Genomic DNA, 17,949 nt, shown 5'->3' with positions numbered 1-17,949 from the left:
TTTGAGCCCTCATTACAATAAGTTATGAAAGGTGTTTTAATTTTACTTATTTGTGTGGTTAACTTAATAAAAATATCTTGATTTTTAAAAAATAGATGGACATATTCTGGAAGGCAAGATCCATGGGGATTTTCATTTTTTAAAGTGACAGCCCAGACTTCTCCAGACACACATTGAACATGAGGAGAACGTTGCAACACTTTTTTCATCATTGTGGAGAAAAGCTTCACATACTGAGCGAGATTTATGTTCTGTATTTGGATGACTAAAGTGTAGTCCTTTGTTTATCACCTTGGTATGTTCTTAGAGGTAATATACTTTGACTGGACAACCATCATAATTTTGGCCACGTTACTGAAGAGCTGGTGCTCCAAATCAGCAGTTGGAGCTAGATGAAGACCAGAGGTGGATTGAGAGTCCAGGGTGCACTTGGTAAGATATTAGTTCGGGTTATCTGAATTGTACTCTAAACTCTTCTCTAGACAAACTTCCTCTCCTCACCATCACACAAGAAAACTAAGATGTGTATATATATGTATATATATATATATATATATATATATATATATCTCAAAAGACAAGAAAGGGCGCCAAACATAGTGTATTAAATGTGACTCTTAGTGAATTTTCCACATGCGTGTAATTCCCGTGCCAGAGATCCAGATAATATCAGCTTCAATAATTGCATATGATGATCTTCTCTAGGTACCGTCTAAGATGGACATCTGGAACCAATTATAGATATTCCCAACAGTGTAACTCCAGGGTAGCTGGAACCAGTGTAACTCCAGGGTAGCTGGAACTCACAAATAAGCACAATAGTGTGATACCGCCAAGCAGGATTACATACAAAGGAATATTTATTAAAAAGAGGCACAGGCCTCACACTGCAGCTCCAAATATAAATTGCTCGTACATTAATACAAATAAAAAACAGCTTATCTGTCCTAATCCTCGTGTGTTGAAAGCATCAGGTGGGGCAATCCTGGCCAGTAAGCCCAAACTGACGACACAGGTCCTGGACAGCAAGCACACAAATCTCCAACGCGTTTCGTCCTCCAATGTAAGACTTTCTCAAGGGGTCACATCTAAAGTGCAAGTGCTCAGTTCTTAAATACAGTCCCGCTCGGTGCATCTCCGGAAAGTGGGCGGTAATATACCTCCCAGGTATAGGGGTTTACATCTAGCAAAGGCTGTATATATAATATGAATATCTGTACTACAAAAATGTAACACTATATAGCAATGTGCTCTACACACACACACATATTTATTTTTATTGCATTGTGAAGACCCATGTCTGGAATATGTCTCATAAGGACATATCTTTCCTAATGCCATAACAACAGGACAATAAAATGGATATGTTTAAGAGCTGTTTGTCACCACACAGTTATCAGTTGAGATTTTCAGCTTGTCCTAGACCAAAACAATGACATTTCAATACCATATGGGGACAGTTTCATATATCTGGCTGTCTGAGGATATCCATAAACACACACACACAGATGCACACACACACACACACACACACACACACACACACACACACACACACCGTCACCTAGCCATGGCTAGTCAAAAAGATTATAGTCATGGTCAACCACTGTGTATCGATTCAACTATGTTTATTTCTCTTTATAGCGGTTATTCAGTTCTTTATATAGAATTTCACACCAAACCAGTTTAGATCTTTCAGTGTAGATGGCTCATCCGTGATGCACGTGACACAATCATTCTTTCTGGGCACCCTGAATGTCTGAATAAATGTAATCATGTGCTTCCCCACAGATTTGACCTCCTCTCAGACCCAAGTTTTCTTCTGCACTTCATTGTGATCTGAAAAGAAGCAGAATTGCCCATTAATGATTAACCTGTGGAACACAGAGAAAACAACATGATTTGAGTAACAAAATATTGTGCTACACCAACCATTGGAAACCTTGGTTGTGCTTTGGTCCCATGTTGTTGGATCCTTACATGATCTCTGAAAAGAAAGTGTTGACTGTATACATGCCTAGTTGCCCCTTTGGATCATCCTCTGACTCGTCACTCTGTAGCTGGACTGGTTCAAAAGAAAAATGGATATATAAACAACTGATTTATTAATTAGATCATATATCGAAGATGAGATTCCAAACCTACCATCTGGATCAATGTTCATCTCTTCATATTTTTAGCTTTGAATTCATCCCGTCTTGCCTGTACAGCCATTACAATTTTGATGCTCTTGGTTAGTTGGAGGGTCCTTTCTGGGAGGCAGTAATGTTGCTGGTGCACCCAGATGTTGTGCCCAAGGAAGTCTGCCAATTGGTCCATTTCTGTGTTAAGGCTGACAACTTTTGAAAGAGTACCAACATGCATTTGCAACTTTTTGTAACACAGTGTTTGTTGATATTGATCCACATTGCTAAGCAAAAGGCTTTTACAATCGGAACATCTGAAATGTGACAAAGCAGCTGGTCTTTTAAACATGTAGACATTTTCAGTGACTACTCCACATTCTGGTCAGCATGGTGGCGTAGTGGTTAGCACTTCTGCCTTACAGCACCGGGGTCATGAGTTCAGTTCCCAACCATGGCCTTATCTGTGAGGAGTTTGTATGTTCTCCCCGTGTTTGCGTGGGTTTCCTCCGGGTGCTCCGGTTTCCTCCCACACTCCAAAAAAAAACATACTGGTAGGTTAATTGGCTGCTAACAAATTGACCCTAGTCTCTGTCTGTCTCTGTCCATGTGCGTGTTAGGGAATTTAGACTGTAAGCCCCAATGGGGCAGGGACTGATGTGAGTGAGTTCTCTGTACAGCGCTGCGGAATTAGTGGCGCTATATAAATAAATGGTGATGATGATGATGATGATACTTCTCTGCATGAAGTTTCATCGTACTTTGCATTGCTGGTGTTAACAGGATTGCAACTTTGTACATTTCAATCCTTGTGAAGTGCCTACAGAGATTCTTCTGAAGCTCAGAAAAGGGCAACATCTTTATGGAGAGCTAAAGCATCTTTAGAAGAAAAGGTAGTTAACAGCATCTTGGAAACCTCCCCTTTCCATCTTCAATTGAATAAGATCACCTGTGCCAGAGAGACCTTTGCGAGCAATGCCCAATGTTAAAGGGATAGTTTGGTGGATAAACTGCTGTGGCACATTTGCTGTTTCTCATTGAGATACAAGTGGATCCTTTTCACACCTTCAGTGACAGGTAAAGGTAGAGGCATGTTCCATTTTGAATCCTTCAGAGTTTTTAAGCCAGCCAATGGATTTAGCCCATTCCATCTTGTCTCATAGATCCTCCTGAATTTGCAGGCATATTCCACTATAGCAATGCAGCCCTCCATCATTGCTCAGCATTGCTCAATGCTTAAAATATTTTGGAAGCAATGGCCAACTTTCAGAGCCAGCAAAGGAATTTTTTATGTACTGATTTCATTGTCAAGTATATGTTTCACAGCGTTTACTACATTCATAAAATTTTATGGAATGGTAAAGTCTTCAATTTTCTCCAAAGTGTAGGTCTTCTGACATGTAATAGTAAACTTCTTATTTCTCGAAGACGGATGTACTAATGTTTACTGACATCTGATGAGACATGATTGTAGATATACTGCACCATCTGCATGATGCATCTGTCATTTTCAATTGTGAATAATAATAAAATTATGCATAAATATTTTATATATATGTAAATTTATAAATATATTAGTAACTCCACTGGCCACACCTTTTAGTAGCCCCCACATTAAACTAAAAAAATTAAAGAATCGCCCTATAACATTAATAACCCCATTTAAATAAATAACCCCACCAAACCCCACATAACATTAATGCCAACCCTAAATATTATAAATAACACCCCCACCCACCTTCATAACATTAATCCCCTGTTAATGACCAATATACTTATATTACTGTAATCAGGAACAGAGACCCAGCCGACTGGAGGCCGCTTCACCATCCAGCATCCTGGTGCATAGATGGGAACAGGTAACTGTAGTAAGCAAGATCTGGTATGTGCCTGTATCCTACACACTACCCAGCTGACTGAGCAGGTAATAAACACAGGCCAAGTGCAGGTCAATAGTAGACAGGTGCAAGCAAAAGTCTGTGGTCAGATACAAGACAAAATCTAGTAGACAAGAATTCAGATCAGCAGTGGTCAAATACAAACTGAGCATGCTCATGGAGTTAGTCTCTGAAACTGCTATTATCTATAGATAGAGTAGGCTCATGGACTGGCTCTGAAAGTTAGTTCCTCCTCTTGCAGGATTTCGATCTGTGATAAGATTTCACAGACGGTACGAGCCTGACAGTATCACCTTACTTTGAAGCTCATTCCAGATGCTACTAGGAATAGAATTTCTATAAGAATCTCCATGAAGGTGAGCTGAAGGAGTAATTTTACCAATAAAAGGCAATAGGTCATCAGTAAACTAACTCTCAGAATGGGAACCAGGGTTAGAATAGGGTTCTCTCTGTGAAACAGAGCGTTGAGATGAATGATGGTCTTTATGGTATGAAGGTTCACTGGTTGTTTATGAGATGGCAAATCGTCAGTAGTGGCTATGAAACCAACAACCAAGGTCGGAGACTGCTTACACTGGTGGGATGCAGAAGAGGCCTTTTTCTTTGCAGCTTCCCTTCCATAAGAAGCATATTGCAAGGTAGAGGAATAGCACAGGGGTGTGCTACTTGCCAATATAGATGTTGGCACAGGAGTTGGACCCTGATGCGCACACAAGACCAGCAGGAATGTCTTACTGTGTACCGAGTGACATTAAACCAAGTGTCTGAAGAACTGCAGTAATGAAAGCAGTGGAGTTGTATGGAGTACTTTGTTTCCATGAGGGGTGTTGAACATGCCAGTGCTTTTCCTGTCAAACTCTGCAACATCGTGGCTATATGAATATATGGAGTAGCATAATATTCAGGTGCAGCGTAAAAGTTTTCAAGACTTTGTTGTACAAGAGGAACAAATTGATTTAAGTCTTAACCACAAAAATCAAGTGAAGGACCCTTCGCAGAATCAGGAGCAGGAGACAGGGACCGACCACCTACAGAGGTTATCTGGAGAAGGGCAGGTCATCTTGAAGACCTCAGGCAGAGCAGTCCTCTCAGGCACACAGGCTATGGCAGAGGATTTGTCCTCAGTGATGGAGGCCAGGGCAGAACGTTTGCAGAAAGTTGTCCTCAGGCCTGGATGCCAGAGCAGCACATTTGTCTTCACTCTCAAATGCGAAGGGAAAAATCTCAAACACCTTTCACTGGGCAGTCATCTCAGACACCTCAGACCGAGCAGTCATCTCAGATACCTCAGACTAAACAGTCATCTCAGACAGATTGAACAAGGTACTCTGGCAGCCAGCCAGTTACTAGGCACTCTGGCAGCCAGATAGTGACTGGGCACTCTGGAAACAAGTCAGTGACTGGGCACTCTGGAACTGAGTCCTTGTCAGGGCCATCTTTTCCATTGGGCACAATGGGCAGCTGCCCGGGGGCCCCACGGGCAAGGGGGCCCCATAGGCACAGCTCTTAATGAGAATAAATAATCCTGCAAAAGAAAAAAAACCTGCAAAAAAAACCTACAAGGGTCACTGAGCAAGTACATCTATCTATCTCTATCTCTATATATCTATATCTGTATCTGTATCTGTATACATATATATATCTATATCTATATCTATATCTAGGGGCCCCGGTGCACTGCTTTGCCCGGGGGCCCATAATGTTGTTAAGATGGCCCTGGTCCTTGTACTCTGCATAAGCCATATCTTTCTATATCTTTCCCTTTTGTAGCCCAGAAACAGATCTATATACTAATCTGAGCTATAAATGCATGAAAGCTTTACAAGCCTCTCCCCTAAGCCTACCCTCTTGCCCTGCCCGTTGCACCCGGCCCTGACAGCTCCCATTTTCCTTTGGTTCCTTCTTTTTTTCATTGGCAATTTAGTGGACACCGGAGAAATCTGTGTTATCTTTGGCTTTACACTGTTGATGAATTGTTCTGATACTTAGCTTTGCCTTAATTCTGTGGAAACTTACTTTTTTGCTGGATGAAAGGCATAGCAACATTTCATAAACTGGCCCCCAAGAGTTATATATTTTGCAGAACAGACAATACATAGGGTAATCCAATCATAAATCAAATAACAATAAAAATTAAGATAGTATTAATAATATTCGTAGATATTTAAATATACTGTATATATTAGTAAAAAATATAATTAAAATTTTAATGTCCCAGCCTCCACCTACCCTAAATAGGCAGCTAATCACACTCCTTTTTTAGAATTAATTTTATAACATCTATGTAATATCTAATCGAACATCTTAATATCTATTATGATTATAAAAATAATATTGGTTAATATTTAAATATAGATATAGGTGTTCTTTCTGTGCTCCTAAATGATTAGGGAAGGGAATGGGGAATGCAGCCCGAATAACCCTTGGAAACACCTACTAAACTTCCACAAATAGATAAATATAAACACAGAAAATTGGGATCAGGCGCACAAGGGGAGGGGTTTGAATATACTGTATATATTAGTATAAAAAAATGTCATATCAATTTTAAAGTCCCGGCCTCCACCTCCCCTGAATAGCCAGCCAATCACACTCCTTTTTTAGAATTAATTTTATAAAATCTATAATAAATCTAATTTGATCTTTTTAATATTTAAAAAAAAAATTATAAAAATAATATTGATAGACATTTAAATATACTGTATATACTGGTAAAAGAATGACATTTAAATTTTAAAGTTCCGGCCTCCACCTCCCCTAAATAGCCGGCCAATCACTCTCTTTTTTTAGAATTCATTTTATGAAATCTATAATAAATCTAATTTGATCTTTTTAATATTTTAAAAAAATTACAAAAATAATATTGATAGACATTTAAATATACTGTATATACTGGTAAAAGAATGACATTTAAATTTTAAAGTTCCGACCTCCACCTCCCCTAAACAGCCGGCCAATCACTTTCCTTTTTTAGAATTAATTCTATAATATCTATGTAATATCTAATCGAACATCTTAATATCTAATATAATTATAAAAATAATATTGATAAACATTTAAATTTACTGTATATACTTAAACAGGAAAATGTAATTTCGATTTTAAAGTTTCGGCCTCCACCTCCCCTGAATAGCCGGCCAATCACACTCCTTTTTTCGGATCTTTTTTAGAATATTTATCTTATTATTATTAATAATAACAAATAATAACAACAACAATAATAATACTAATAATAATATTAATAATAATAATATCAATATTAAAAATAATAATATTTTATCTTAATAATAATAATAATAATAACAACTAATATTAACATAAATAATATTATGTATTTTTAACTTTAATAATAATATTAAAATGATAATAATAATATCTAAACTTGATAATAATAATAATAATAATTATTATAATAATACTTTCTAATCTTAATGATAATAATATTAATAATAATAGTAATAATACATTTAATGATAATAATAATAATAATAATAATATCTAATATTAATATTAATATATAATTTGAAACTTAATAATAATAGAAATAATGTCTAATATTTTTTTTACAATAATAATAATATAATCTTAATATTAAAAATAATATCTTATTTGCATAATAATAATAATAATAATAATAATAATAATAATATTATTAATAATATATAATAACCTTAATAATATCAAATCTATTTTTCCTATCTATTATATTTACGATCTTCTAAATGCCATCCCTCTCCTCTTCATGCTGGGCTGTATTGAAAGCAAAACAAAAGAAAAGTTATTTTATGTAAACATTTACAGTTTTTTTTCCTGAAGTAGCAGGCTTATACAATTATATAATATTAACAATAATGGTTCCTATGAGGTTATTATATGTACAGTAATTTGTTACACTGTGAAATGAGTTATTAGTAAGAAATGAGGGGGCTCTGCTTTACTATAATGGGGGCTCACTATTCTCTTAACACATTTATAGTCATCTTGTTTCTGCAATCCAGAAGATGTTGTTAGTGAATGAAATAATTGACGATAACCGATGTCCTTATACTAACATGCTGGTTTTAGCCACAATTGCATCTTAAGTCTGGTAAGTAATTTTCACCACTCACCACAGGGGTAGTGTACTAAACAGAGTGGGCAATAGGCTGTGATTTTAACCCTGGAGGTATTGGCTATTATTGGGAAAAACATCAGAGTGGTCTGTTACTAAGGAAACCCTATGAAGGTAATCCTGTTACTAAAATATGACCTGTACACCAGTGCCTTTGGTGATGTCACAACTATAAACTTCAAAGGGGACATTGATTGTCAGACCATGGTTTCCCCAGTGTTATTGGGGATTGGAATATTGCTGCTTTCAGGAAGCTGTTGATCTACAAGTTCTACAAGTACCATAATACCCTCAACCAGTTACAGTTATAAGTAGTCAATCTTGTAATATAGTTCAATTAATTTTTACACACACCCACCCCCCAAAAAATAAAAAGAGAATTGATGAGCTCTGAATTCCTATCTTTCAGATACAGGAGAAGTGATGGAAAAATATTTAGAGTTTTTCTAAACTCTATAAATACTACAAGGAAAGTCCATATAAGAAACTCTCCTCTGTGCTTTGGAATAGAGGGTGGTTTTCTGTTTTATTTTTCTTTTGAGAAAGTGGTTCAGATTTAACTTAGTGAGTTCAATCTGTCAGTTCAAGATTGGTCACACATAGGTCAAGGGTCGGTATAACACACATAAGATAACACACAACACTGCTATATAAAATATTATCACATAGTGCATTACTGTATAATATTATCAGAAAACACATTATTATATAATATAAGAGGAAGATCAGAGAAAAAGTGAGACAGGAGAGGAAAAGTGAAAACGTAATCAGGAAGGTAAAACTCTAATTGGTTCCCTACTTCAGGTAATGGGAGGAGAACCTTTTATTTGCTATATATGTTGGGAGGTGTCAAAACAGAAGTTTGGTCAGTTTTATTGAATGAAAACAGATAAAATGGTAAATACACCAGTGACTCTTACCCGTTAGTATGGTGATTGGCACAATAAGTGGACATCAGTGTCTTCTTATCCTCACCAGGTCAGATGTCAGATGTGTACTGAAGATTAGAGAAAATTAATGTTAGAAAACTGATCACATTTCTTTTCCCGTTAGTCTATATGGTGCTTCAGACCACAAGACAGTAACTACTGAGATTTAGAGACACCGGTGAAATACAGACTGACATATAAAGACACATATTTACATATACTGTACATATTTACAATAACTACAAAGATACTACATACGCCAAGTGCTGTCTCTCTGCCTTCACTTGTTGGGCTCCAGAGAACAAACGATGATGGGCGATGTTGTGCCAACATATATAACCTGGGCTGACGAAGGGGCCACGTGTTCTTAATGCCGGATGGATGTTGCATTGCACCCAAAATACAATCATCTGGGAGCTCTTGGTAGATGGACTCCAGGGCTTGTACCAGGCTGCTCCTGTGCGTGATGTTACTCCTTCACCGTCTGAGGAGGTAGCGATACCTTCACTGGTGGCTGCAGGCAGAAGAAATATCACATATATTTCACATGAAAGAAATGAGGGAAAAGGTTCCAAACATATGAGGAAAATAGGCTCTGTCTGTAATCAGAGATAATATGCTCTTTTTTTAGCGTATTCTTCTTTCCTTTAGTATAAGCACAACTGAACCTCACTATAAATAATATAACCAGTTACAGCAGTGACATTATGTGTGCATGGAGCCATTGCTCTTTAACTTCTGCAGAATATGTGGTATTAAATGACCATTATATGGCAACACAATATAATGACAGCACCTCTACCCATTAAAGGGTGCAGTCTATATTTCTCATGGTTCACCCACTCTAATGAGGGAGATATCATCAGCAGGGGGTGAATATGATGTGTGTCCTGTACTTTTATATGTCTACAATTACATACTTAATTATGTATTGATAAAGATTATAGCAGCCAATTTTCCATCTAGAGATTCACACAAATAGATTTAATAGTAAGCCATTAACAATAGGAACTGGATTCTCTGTTCAATACTCTCTTCCCACACCTCATATGGTGTGAGGCAAGTCTTTATCCAAACTGTGTGAGTGCTTAAACCTGTTTTTGGCATGAGAAGCAGCTTGCATTTACATATAAAATGCTGTTAGCCACACCACTCACAATGGGCCTGATTCATCAAGGGTTGTATCTGCCAAATTTGAGTGCATCAAATGCAAAATCACTCTGCACATGCCCAGATGCAGCAGATATGACCATGAATGCAATCCTGTATGCTGACAAGCAGAAGGGACACTTACTACTTTGCCATAAGAATGGTATCTACACTCTATCAGAAATAGACTTTATTATTTTTTCTTTTTGCTTATTAGAGAGTGTGTATAGGTATTTTGCATCAGGACTTGTTTATTGTATACCAGCTTACCGGTTACAAAAAGATTTTGCAATTATCTCAGGACTTTGTTTACACCCAGCATCCCATGACATTTACTGTCTACCATGTTGTGATATGTTTTTTGGCAGATATGTTATGCTGATTTATGAGGTTTTACACTTTGTCAGTTTTATTAAACCATTTAGGACCCCACTATCAGGAGCCTTGGGAACTTCTTGCATTCTGTCTCACTTAGGAGGGTTGGAACCCCCCTCCTCCCATCCCATAATCTGGCTGCCATCATACACGCTGTCTCTGGAAGCGCAGAAACCTTTATCTTTTTACACTTACTACTGCCTGATACATTGGGGAGTGACCTGGACGGGGAACAAGGGATCTGCTGTATTCAATGTACAGTGGGTGCGTACCAAACTCAAGTGCATTCAGCTATAGTCGTAGCAAGCTCTGTGGGCATCAGAGTAACCTAATTTTCGACGGTATCCCTTACTCCAGCTCTGGGGCTACTCCAAGTTTGGGTAGGGTGGCATTGCAATCCACTGGCTATATATAGTGTTAAAAATAGATTAAAAAAATAAAATGAGTGGCGTCCCCCCTCCAAATGCTGTTAAACCAAGTGCTGCTAGCCTATTGCTGGCTGCCGCAAATTCAGGGAAGGAAAAAAGTGTGGGGTCCCCCCTGAGTTTATAAAAACCAGCACTAGGCAAACCAGTCGGAGACCCACTGATATTACTAAAGTCAGCACCAGCAAACCAGCCAGGGTTGTTGCTCTCTAGCAGGGGCCATAATGACAAACCCCAGCTGCGTTTGCCCCTACTATAGTGTCAACAAGCCTGGCTGATTTGCTAGTGCTAGCTTTAGTAATAGTGGTAGCACCAAATGCTCCCCCCCTGATTTTGTGGCAACCAGCAGCAGGCTGGTAGCAATAGGGTTAATAGCATTAGAAGGGGGGACCCCATGCATTTTTATTATCTATTTGTAGAACTGGTGGGTTGGGTGGCTCAACTTAGACCAGTTACCGGACCCGCAGCATACTGCAGGCGCTGACAGGTACATATGTATCTGCAGAGCCCTGTGTTGTAGAGCAACCCTGTGCCCAAATTCAACAGGGCACGGATCTTCAGATCCATGCATTGATGGATTCAGGAGCACGCTAAGCCTAAATACATGTAGGGAATACTGAGCGGGGGTTACGCTCACTATACGTGCCTTGATGAATCAGGTACAAGGTGTGTGGTGTGTGCATATAACATGAATGTAATAGACTTTCAATTTCCACAGATTGTGCTATTTGTTTTATAATCTCATAACACATTGGAGGAAGGTCCCTTAGTATACTCTCAATCACTGGACCTAAACATGTTGGCAAGAATAAGGATTTAATGGAGACTGTAAGTTTAATATAAGGCAGTTTATAATGTGAAACTGTGTGCTAGTGTTGAAGTAATGCAGTTTGGTCAGTTTATGTTAGGATATGGATGAGATTACAGAGTTTGTACTAGTTATAATGTGAAACTGAAGTAGTGAAGTTTGAATGGAAAACTTATAGGGATCTTTGTGATTGTATGTGAATGGAACTATATGAATTATAGTGTCAAGAGAAAAGTTTAACAAGATGGCGGAGGCCATGCAGGGTCTGAACCTATAATGTTATTAAGAGACATCCTCCCCTACATACATGTACATGAAGTGTGATATAAACGGTATAAGTGCATATGTGAGAAACTGTTTGAGATAAGTGGAATGAAAAAGTATTAGAATAAATTGATCTGGTTCATGTATAATGAATGTGAGTGGTATGGGACATAAATGGTATCTGAGGTTTATAGTGTTGTGAACTTCCTGTGATATATATATATATATATATTACACCTCTTGTTACACACTGAAATGTGATGTATTGTGTTAATATATCTATGCTAATAAAGTAAATGTAACTTGTTGATGTTGTATAATATACTTCGCTAATACGCTGTTTTATTTTATGTATAATACTGTTGCAAATAGAATGATAATTAGATTACAAAACATTTTATATGAAACTACATCTTGTGTTCAGTCTTTCCTGATAAAATAAACATAAGCTAATGATATAAATATTGGTCCTGCAGATTTAAAGCAGAATACAAATTGTATTCCTTGGGTAAAACCTGAAGTACCTTTGCAAAAAGTTTACTGATGGTAATATTTATACATATTTCTACATAAGTTATTAAATGGTCATTAGCATATTTGCCAGACTATTATTTTCTTCCCCTTTACCTTGTATACATTTCAGCTCTGCACACTTACTTTGCCGGGTATGTATGGGGGTTGTACACGAAGAGCTTCTAGCTCCTCCCAATCAATGTCCCGGAAGAACGGATGTTGTCGAATTAAACCGTTCAAACCCAGACGTTTCTGAGGATCGTTGCACAGGAGCTAAAAATATCAATAAGAACATAATTAAAGGATCCCTTATATCTACATATCTGAGAACAATGTAATTCAGTAATATGTTTTCAGAGGATGTGAATCTAGTTTAGGACAAATGTAGGATAAAATATTTCAGTTATAAAGTGAATCCTGTAGCACTGATTGATCTGGATTGGAGTTGGTTTGAGCCATAAATTATTTACGTGCGTCAGAAAAGTGGAACCAATAAAAGTAATCTGACATATGTAATACTGATAGTTTCTCCATATATATTTCTTTTTTTTTCTTTTTTGCTTTACAGAACAGTAATGCAGGCACTCATTTGCACCATATACACCTCAAATATATGCAACAGCTCAGATACCTGCATCTAACATGGATGTAATAGACTTTCAATTACTACAGTGCTATTTACAATATAGTACTGTGTCCGTATTATGTATAATACACATTGATGCGCAGATACTGCAGATTACACAGTATATGTATAATGTGTGTCTAATCCACATGTATATAATGTGGGCTGGAGTATCTGCACTGAGAGAAATGATTATTGATATAGAGCTGTACAATAAAATCATTGTATATGGTCATATTTGCATTGGCTGATCCATCACACAGTTACTAATTATTTCACTATCAGGAAGTAAAGATGTATTTGCAGTGTGAGTATTGGTATAAATTCAGATACACAGAGGATCTCTATGACCTAGTTCCCCCAGAGGAGGATTTTGTATCAGTGTATAGGGGGGGAATACCACCACCCACAGGAAAAATTGGGGAGCTACACAACACCACCACCAACTGTTACATACACACCCCTTTAATATAAACCTTACGTATGCTCAGTAACATCCCCAATGCCTGCAGAGCGTGCAGGGGAAATACATGACGTCACTTCCGTTACACAGTGTCAGCTCCCCTAATGTTTTTTTCTAAGTGTTGGCAAAGAAATGTCATTTCAATAACAGATGCTGACCAATGGGACAGAAAATTGATGGATTCTTTGTATCTAGTACTGTATACTAAGTATGTATTCTCACTCACCTCCTCAATGATGTCCCTTGTTGTAAGACTGAGGTTGAAGCCTGGCAAAGCCGAGAGCTCACAGAAGAACTGGGACTCTCCAGTTGTCATTTGGAACAGTACAACACCAAAGGAGAACCAGTCTACCCCGGTGTTGTACATCTGTCCTAAGAGCATCTGCAGATAAGATGGAAACAGATCATTAGATTAGACTGTTTAATAAATAGGAACATATACAACTGGTCAGTGATCACTGCACAATGGTCACATACAGATACACACAGGGAAAACAGTGCATGATACTGTGTGGAAGTAAATTGGTAAGTACAAATATATGTGTTTAAATCCCCCTCCAAATACTTGTACTACCATATAAATGTAATGTATGGAAAGACTGCAGTGCTTGTAGTGTATACACATTTAAGCTCGGTGCTAAACTTGGGCAATTTGAATATTGCACCCACCACATGGTAATGATGGCTCACCGAGTGCTGACCCCAAAATGACAGGAGGTAAATATGGAGGAATGAGTGGAAATGTGTCAGTCTTTACTCCATATTTGTCTTAGCATATAGACCCCATATATATGAATAGAACTAATATACTAAACACCTCACCTCTGGGGCAATATAGCCGCGTGTTCCTGCATATCCGGTGGCCCCTTCGGTCTTATTTACAGCCAGCCCAAAGTCAGCGATCTTAATGTGGCCTGCTCCATCAATCAGGATGTTCTCTGGTTTTAGATCTCTGTAACAATGACATTTATAATTTGTTTTTCCTCTTTATGTGTTTGAGCATAGACAATATAAATTCTAAGTATCATAAATAACTAAGCCTCATTTACAGATGTCGAAACGCGAACCTCCCACAGCACAAATGCCTTTTGCGCCTGGCTGGATTAGGGTATTCCTCTGTATTGTTCATGTGTGCACAGAATGTGCCCTCCCTGTAATATAGTCACTTGTACTTATATCATTATACAGTATACAGCGGCTGAATCAGGCCGCCCTAGGCTAATATTCTCATATCACCCCCTAATCTATGACACCAGGGTAATGGTAGAAACAAGCACGTCCTTAATTTAAATCCAGCTTCCTTCACCAGCCCCCACAACCAATGTTTACTTTACATATTCTCGAACCTCAGCTCGACTTGGCTTTTTAAATGGGTTGTGGCAATCTTTGTCACGCATTTCATTAAAATCAGTAGTGACAGAGTTGTGAACGAGTGTTACTGAGGGTGAAGGGATGAAGGTGGAGGTGGTGAGGGGGATGTTGCAGCTGTCATCATACTTGTCTCTCCTACTATCCTCAGTGCCAGTGCCGGCTCCAGAGCAGGATGATAGGGACGATCCCCTCACCCGCTAGCCGGTGGTAGTCACTTACGTGACTATCACTACACGGACAAAGACTTACCCGACTTCATAAGGCAGAATCCGGGAATCACGATAGTATGTTAACAGCGAAGGTTTCAAATCACTACTTGGCACAATTGCGAACAATGCAAAAGCCGGCAGACAGAAAGTCATGTGACTTTCTTGGAGTATACTATTATTAAGGGTGTTAAATGACTAAAGCAAGGAGCCGCCGAAAGGACAATATCTAACACCAGTCCACCTTGTACTTTGTCCATCCGGGGCTCCCTGCTTTACTCATTTAACAACCCTAAGATTAGTATACTCCAAGAAAGTCACATGACTTTCTGTCTGCCGGCTTCTGCATTGTTTGCAATTGTGCCAAGTAGTGATTTGCAACCTTCGCTGTTAACATACTATCGTCATTCCAGGATTTTGCCTTCTAAAGTCGGGTAACTCGTTGTCGCTGTAGTAGTAGTCGGAGACACGTACCCAACCCCCGCTAGCATGGGCAGGCTGTCTGCGGACGCATACAGTGTACATGTGCCTGTCCAGCCACTCAGTGATGGAGAGGGGAGGGTTCTACTAAATCGCCCGGCCACCCTAAAACAAATGTAGAACCGCCCTGATCAAGTGCCTACCAGCTGATGACTGATTGAATGTCTTTGCCATGGGAATGCATCAAGATTTAAAGCTTACTACAGGATTTTTCATGTTTTCTTTTTACTTTGAAGAACAACTATTCTCTTATATTTTAAAAAAAATATCTTTATACCTCTCCCTGTCACAATTTTGCACCCCCAAAAAGCCTTGCACCCTTGGATAATTGGATTATCAGGCCCTGTTAGTATAGGACAACCAACTTTAAGGCGCCACATGAACAGTTTAACATACAAATAAATAGCACAAATGTCACTTTCCTGCATATTTGTATTGATTGGAATACTAGTATTAAATGAACATGATTGCAAAAAGAATCATAATACTAACATATAGCACTTAATACATTGCTAACTGTTGTGTGTTTTATAAAGTTTCAAAATTAATCGAATTAACGACTCCAGGAATGGGAAGGAAATTGCCCTTTTAATAATTAATCTGTTCTATATATTCTGTACTCTTTCTTCTGTTAAGTTACATGTAATAAAAAGTGTGACATTTATTGAGGTGACAAATCTAAGGGTCTATATACTATTCCACAGCGGTAATACTCGGTATGTTTTAATGCACAACTCAGCGATACATAATGTAGTACCACTGATAGTCACTATGGTGGGGCTGCTCAGGGAGCCTCAGCAAAGAGCCCCCTCCTACACAAACTGATCTTACTGTTCACCAGCAGCTTTCTCTGGATTTTTGGCCTATTGCAGTTTGTTAAATAGACCCCTAAGACTGGATGCAATAAACTCTTGAAATGAAAAAGCCTCCAGGAAATAGTGAATCGTGTTCAGGAGAGTTTTAAACAAATCATTTCCCATTGTAAGAGCCGCCATTTCTGGGAAGGTCATGTACATGGTAATGCCAGTAGTAAGATTTCTACTCTGTTTATTATAATGAGGAAATAAATGTAGATACCGATGTATGAAGCCCTTCAAATGGAGATGCTGGAGGCCGGAGACCATTTCCGCTGCGTAGAATCTGTTAAGGAAGAAATGTGAAATGTAAAATGTAAAATGACTGTAAAGTCCCAGATCCTGTATTACGTGAGAATTTCTTGCATGCAGAATTAGTTGTGTACATGGAATGTATAGTTACAGGGCAATTGGGGAGATTTTTACAATCTGGAGGACTGTTGTACAAATGTGTAATCTCTCTACATCCATTATTATATGTCTCTAACTTACACCTACTGGTTTTATTATTCTCACACATAGAAGTTGTTCAAGGGAAAGGGAAAATGTTGATAAAATCATTTGGGTCCAGTGCAGGTAAAAGTACTGAGGGCACAGTGCAAATCAACTCAGTACAGTACAGCTAATGTCATATTTTAGGAAAATAAGACACAGTTTTAAACCTCCAAATAAGGTCTTAAAATGAAGCTTGTGTTTTTATGGTCTGAATGTACAAGGCCGCCAATGTATAGTTACTATAGCGCAAGCTGCTTGCTTTCTCCTACTATAGCCAATTCATTTAAACAACTATTCTGCCACTACATGTAGTACTATAATGTATCTCATTCTCCATACTGTGATCTCCTGTGTCTCAGATTTTCACTCACACACAATTACTTTCTGAGGCACACGTCAGCTCATTAATAAGTCTTACGTTGCTGTGCTGATGTCAAGACGGCCTCTTCTATCCAGGAGCTGTTCCAGGTCTCCTCCAAGGGCGTACTCCATCACGAAGCACAAAGCGTCCTATCACAGACAGTAGAGATTAGCACAGTTACTATTTACTCTAGCACAGTCTTTCCTTTTACTGCTCTGTGTCTTCAAAATCTACAGTAGGCACAAAACTCTGCACCGCCTTTTACAAAGTGGCAATTAATGTATCTGATTATAAATGGGTGGGGAACTTGGTACCATAGATGCAGCTAAAATATTACATTATAATTACATTACATTATCTGACTTATTTTATATCCAGCTGTGACAATGTAAATGTTTGGAAATAACCCCGAAAAATGTACTAGGCCATCAACACAACCTCCAACATAACAGTGTGGTGTAGACACAGCAAACAAATGTAACACAAAATGAATGTATCC

General features: G+C 38.2%; 1 protein-coding gene across 1 annotated transcript; it reads right to left on the bottom strand.

The window, feature by feature from the left end:
- Positions 1-842: 842 nt before the first annotated feature.
- LOC142100259 (protein kinase C theta type-like) lies at positions 843-17,581 on the bottom strand. Its single transcript, XM_075184190.1, has 9 exons — positions 17,508-17,581; positions 16,818-16,880; positions 14,506-14,635; positions 13,910-14,065; positions 12,740-12,868; positions 9,320-9,575; positions 9,053-9,129; positions 7,692-7,771; positions 843-1,839 (listed from the first exon to the last, which is right to left on the bottom strand). The coding sequence occupies exons 1-6, from the start codon at positions 17,579-17,581 to the stop codon at positions 9,531-9,533; spliced, it is 597 nt and encodes a 198-aa protein (XP_075040291.1). The 3' UTR covers positions 843-1,839; positions 7,692-7,771; positions 9,053-9,129; positions 9,320-9,530.
- Between the last annotated feature and the right edge of the window lie 368 nt (positions 17,582-17,949).

This window comes from Mixophyes fleayi, chromosome 8, assembly GCF_038048845.1.
Source record: "Mixophyes fleayi isolate aMixFle1 chromosome 8, aMixFle1.hap1, whole genome shotgun sequence".
In the NCBI taxonomy this organism is placed as follows: domain Eukaryota; kingdom Metazoa; phylum Chordata; class Amphibia; order Anura; family Limnodynastidae; genus Mixophyes; species Mixophyes fleayi.
This window is presented reverse-complemented; position numbering and strand designations above follow the sequence as displayed.

Bases quoted from the DNA above. Each gene is read 5' to 3' on its own strand.
- LOC142100259 (XM_075184190.1), bottom strand. From the start codon at position 17,581: ATGGAGTACGCCCTTGGAGGAGACCTGGAACAGCTCCTGGATAGAAGA. The intron at 16,881-17,507 runs GTAAGACTTATT...CTTCCTTAACAG, and splicing joins CTTGACATCAGCACAGCAAC to ATTCTACGCAGCGGAAATGG. The intron at 12,869-13,909 runs GTGAGTGAGAAT...TGATATTTTTAG, and splicing joins CAAGGGACATCATTGAGGAG to CTCCTGTGCAACGATCCTCA.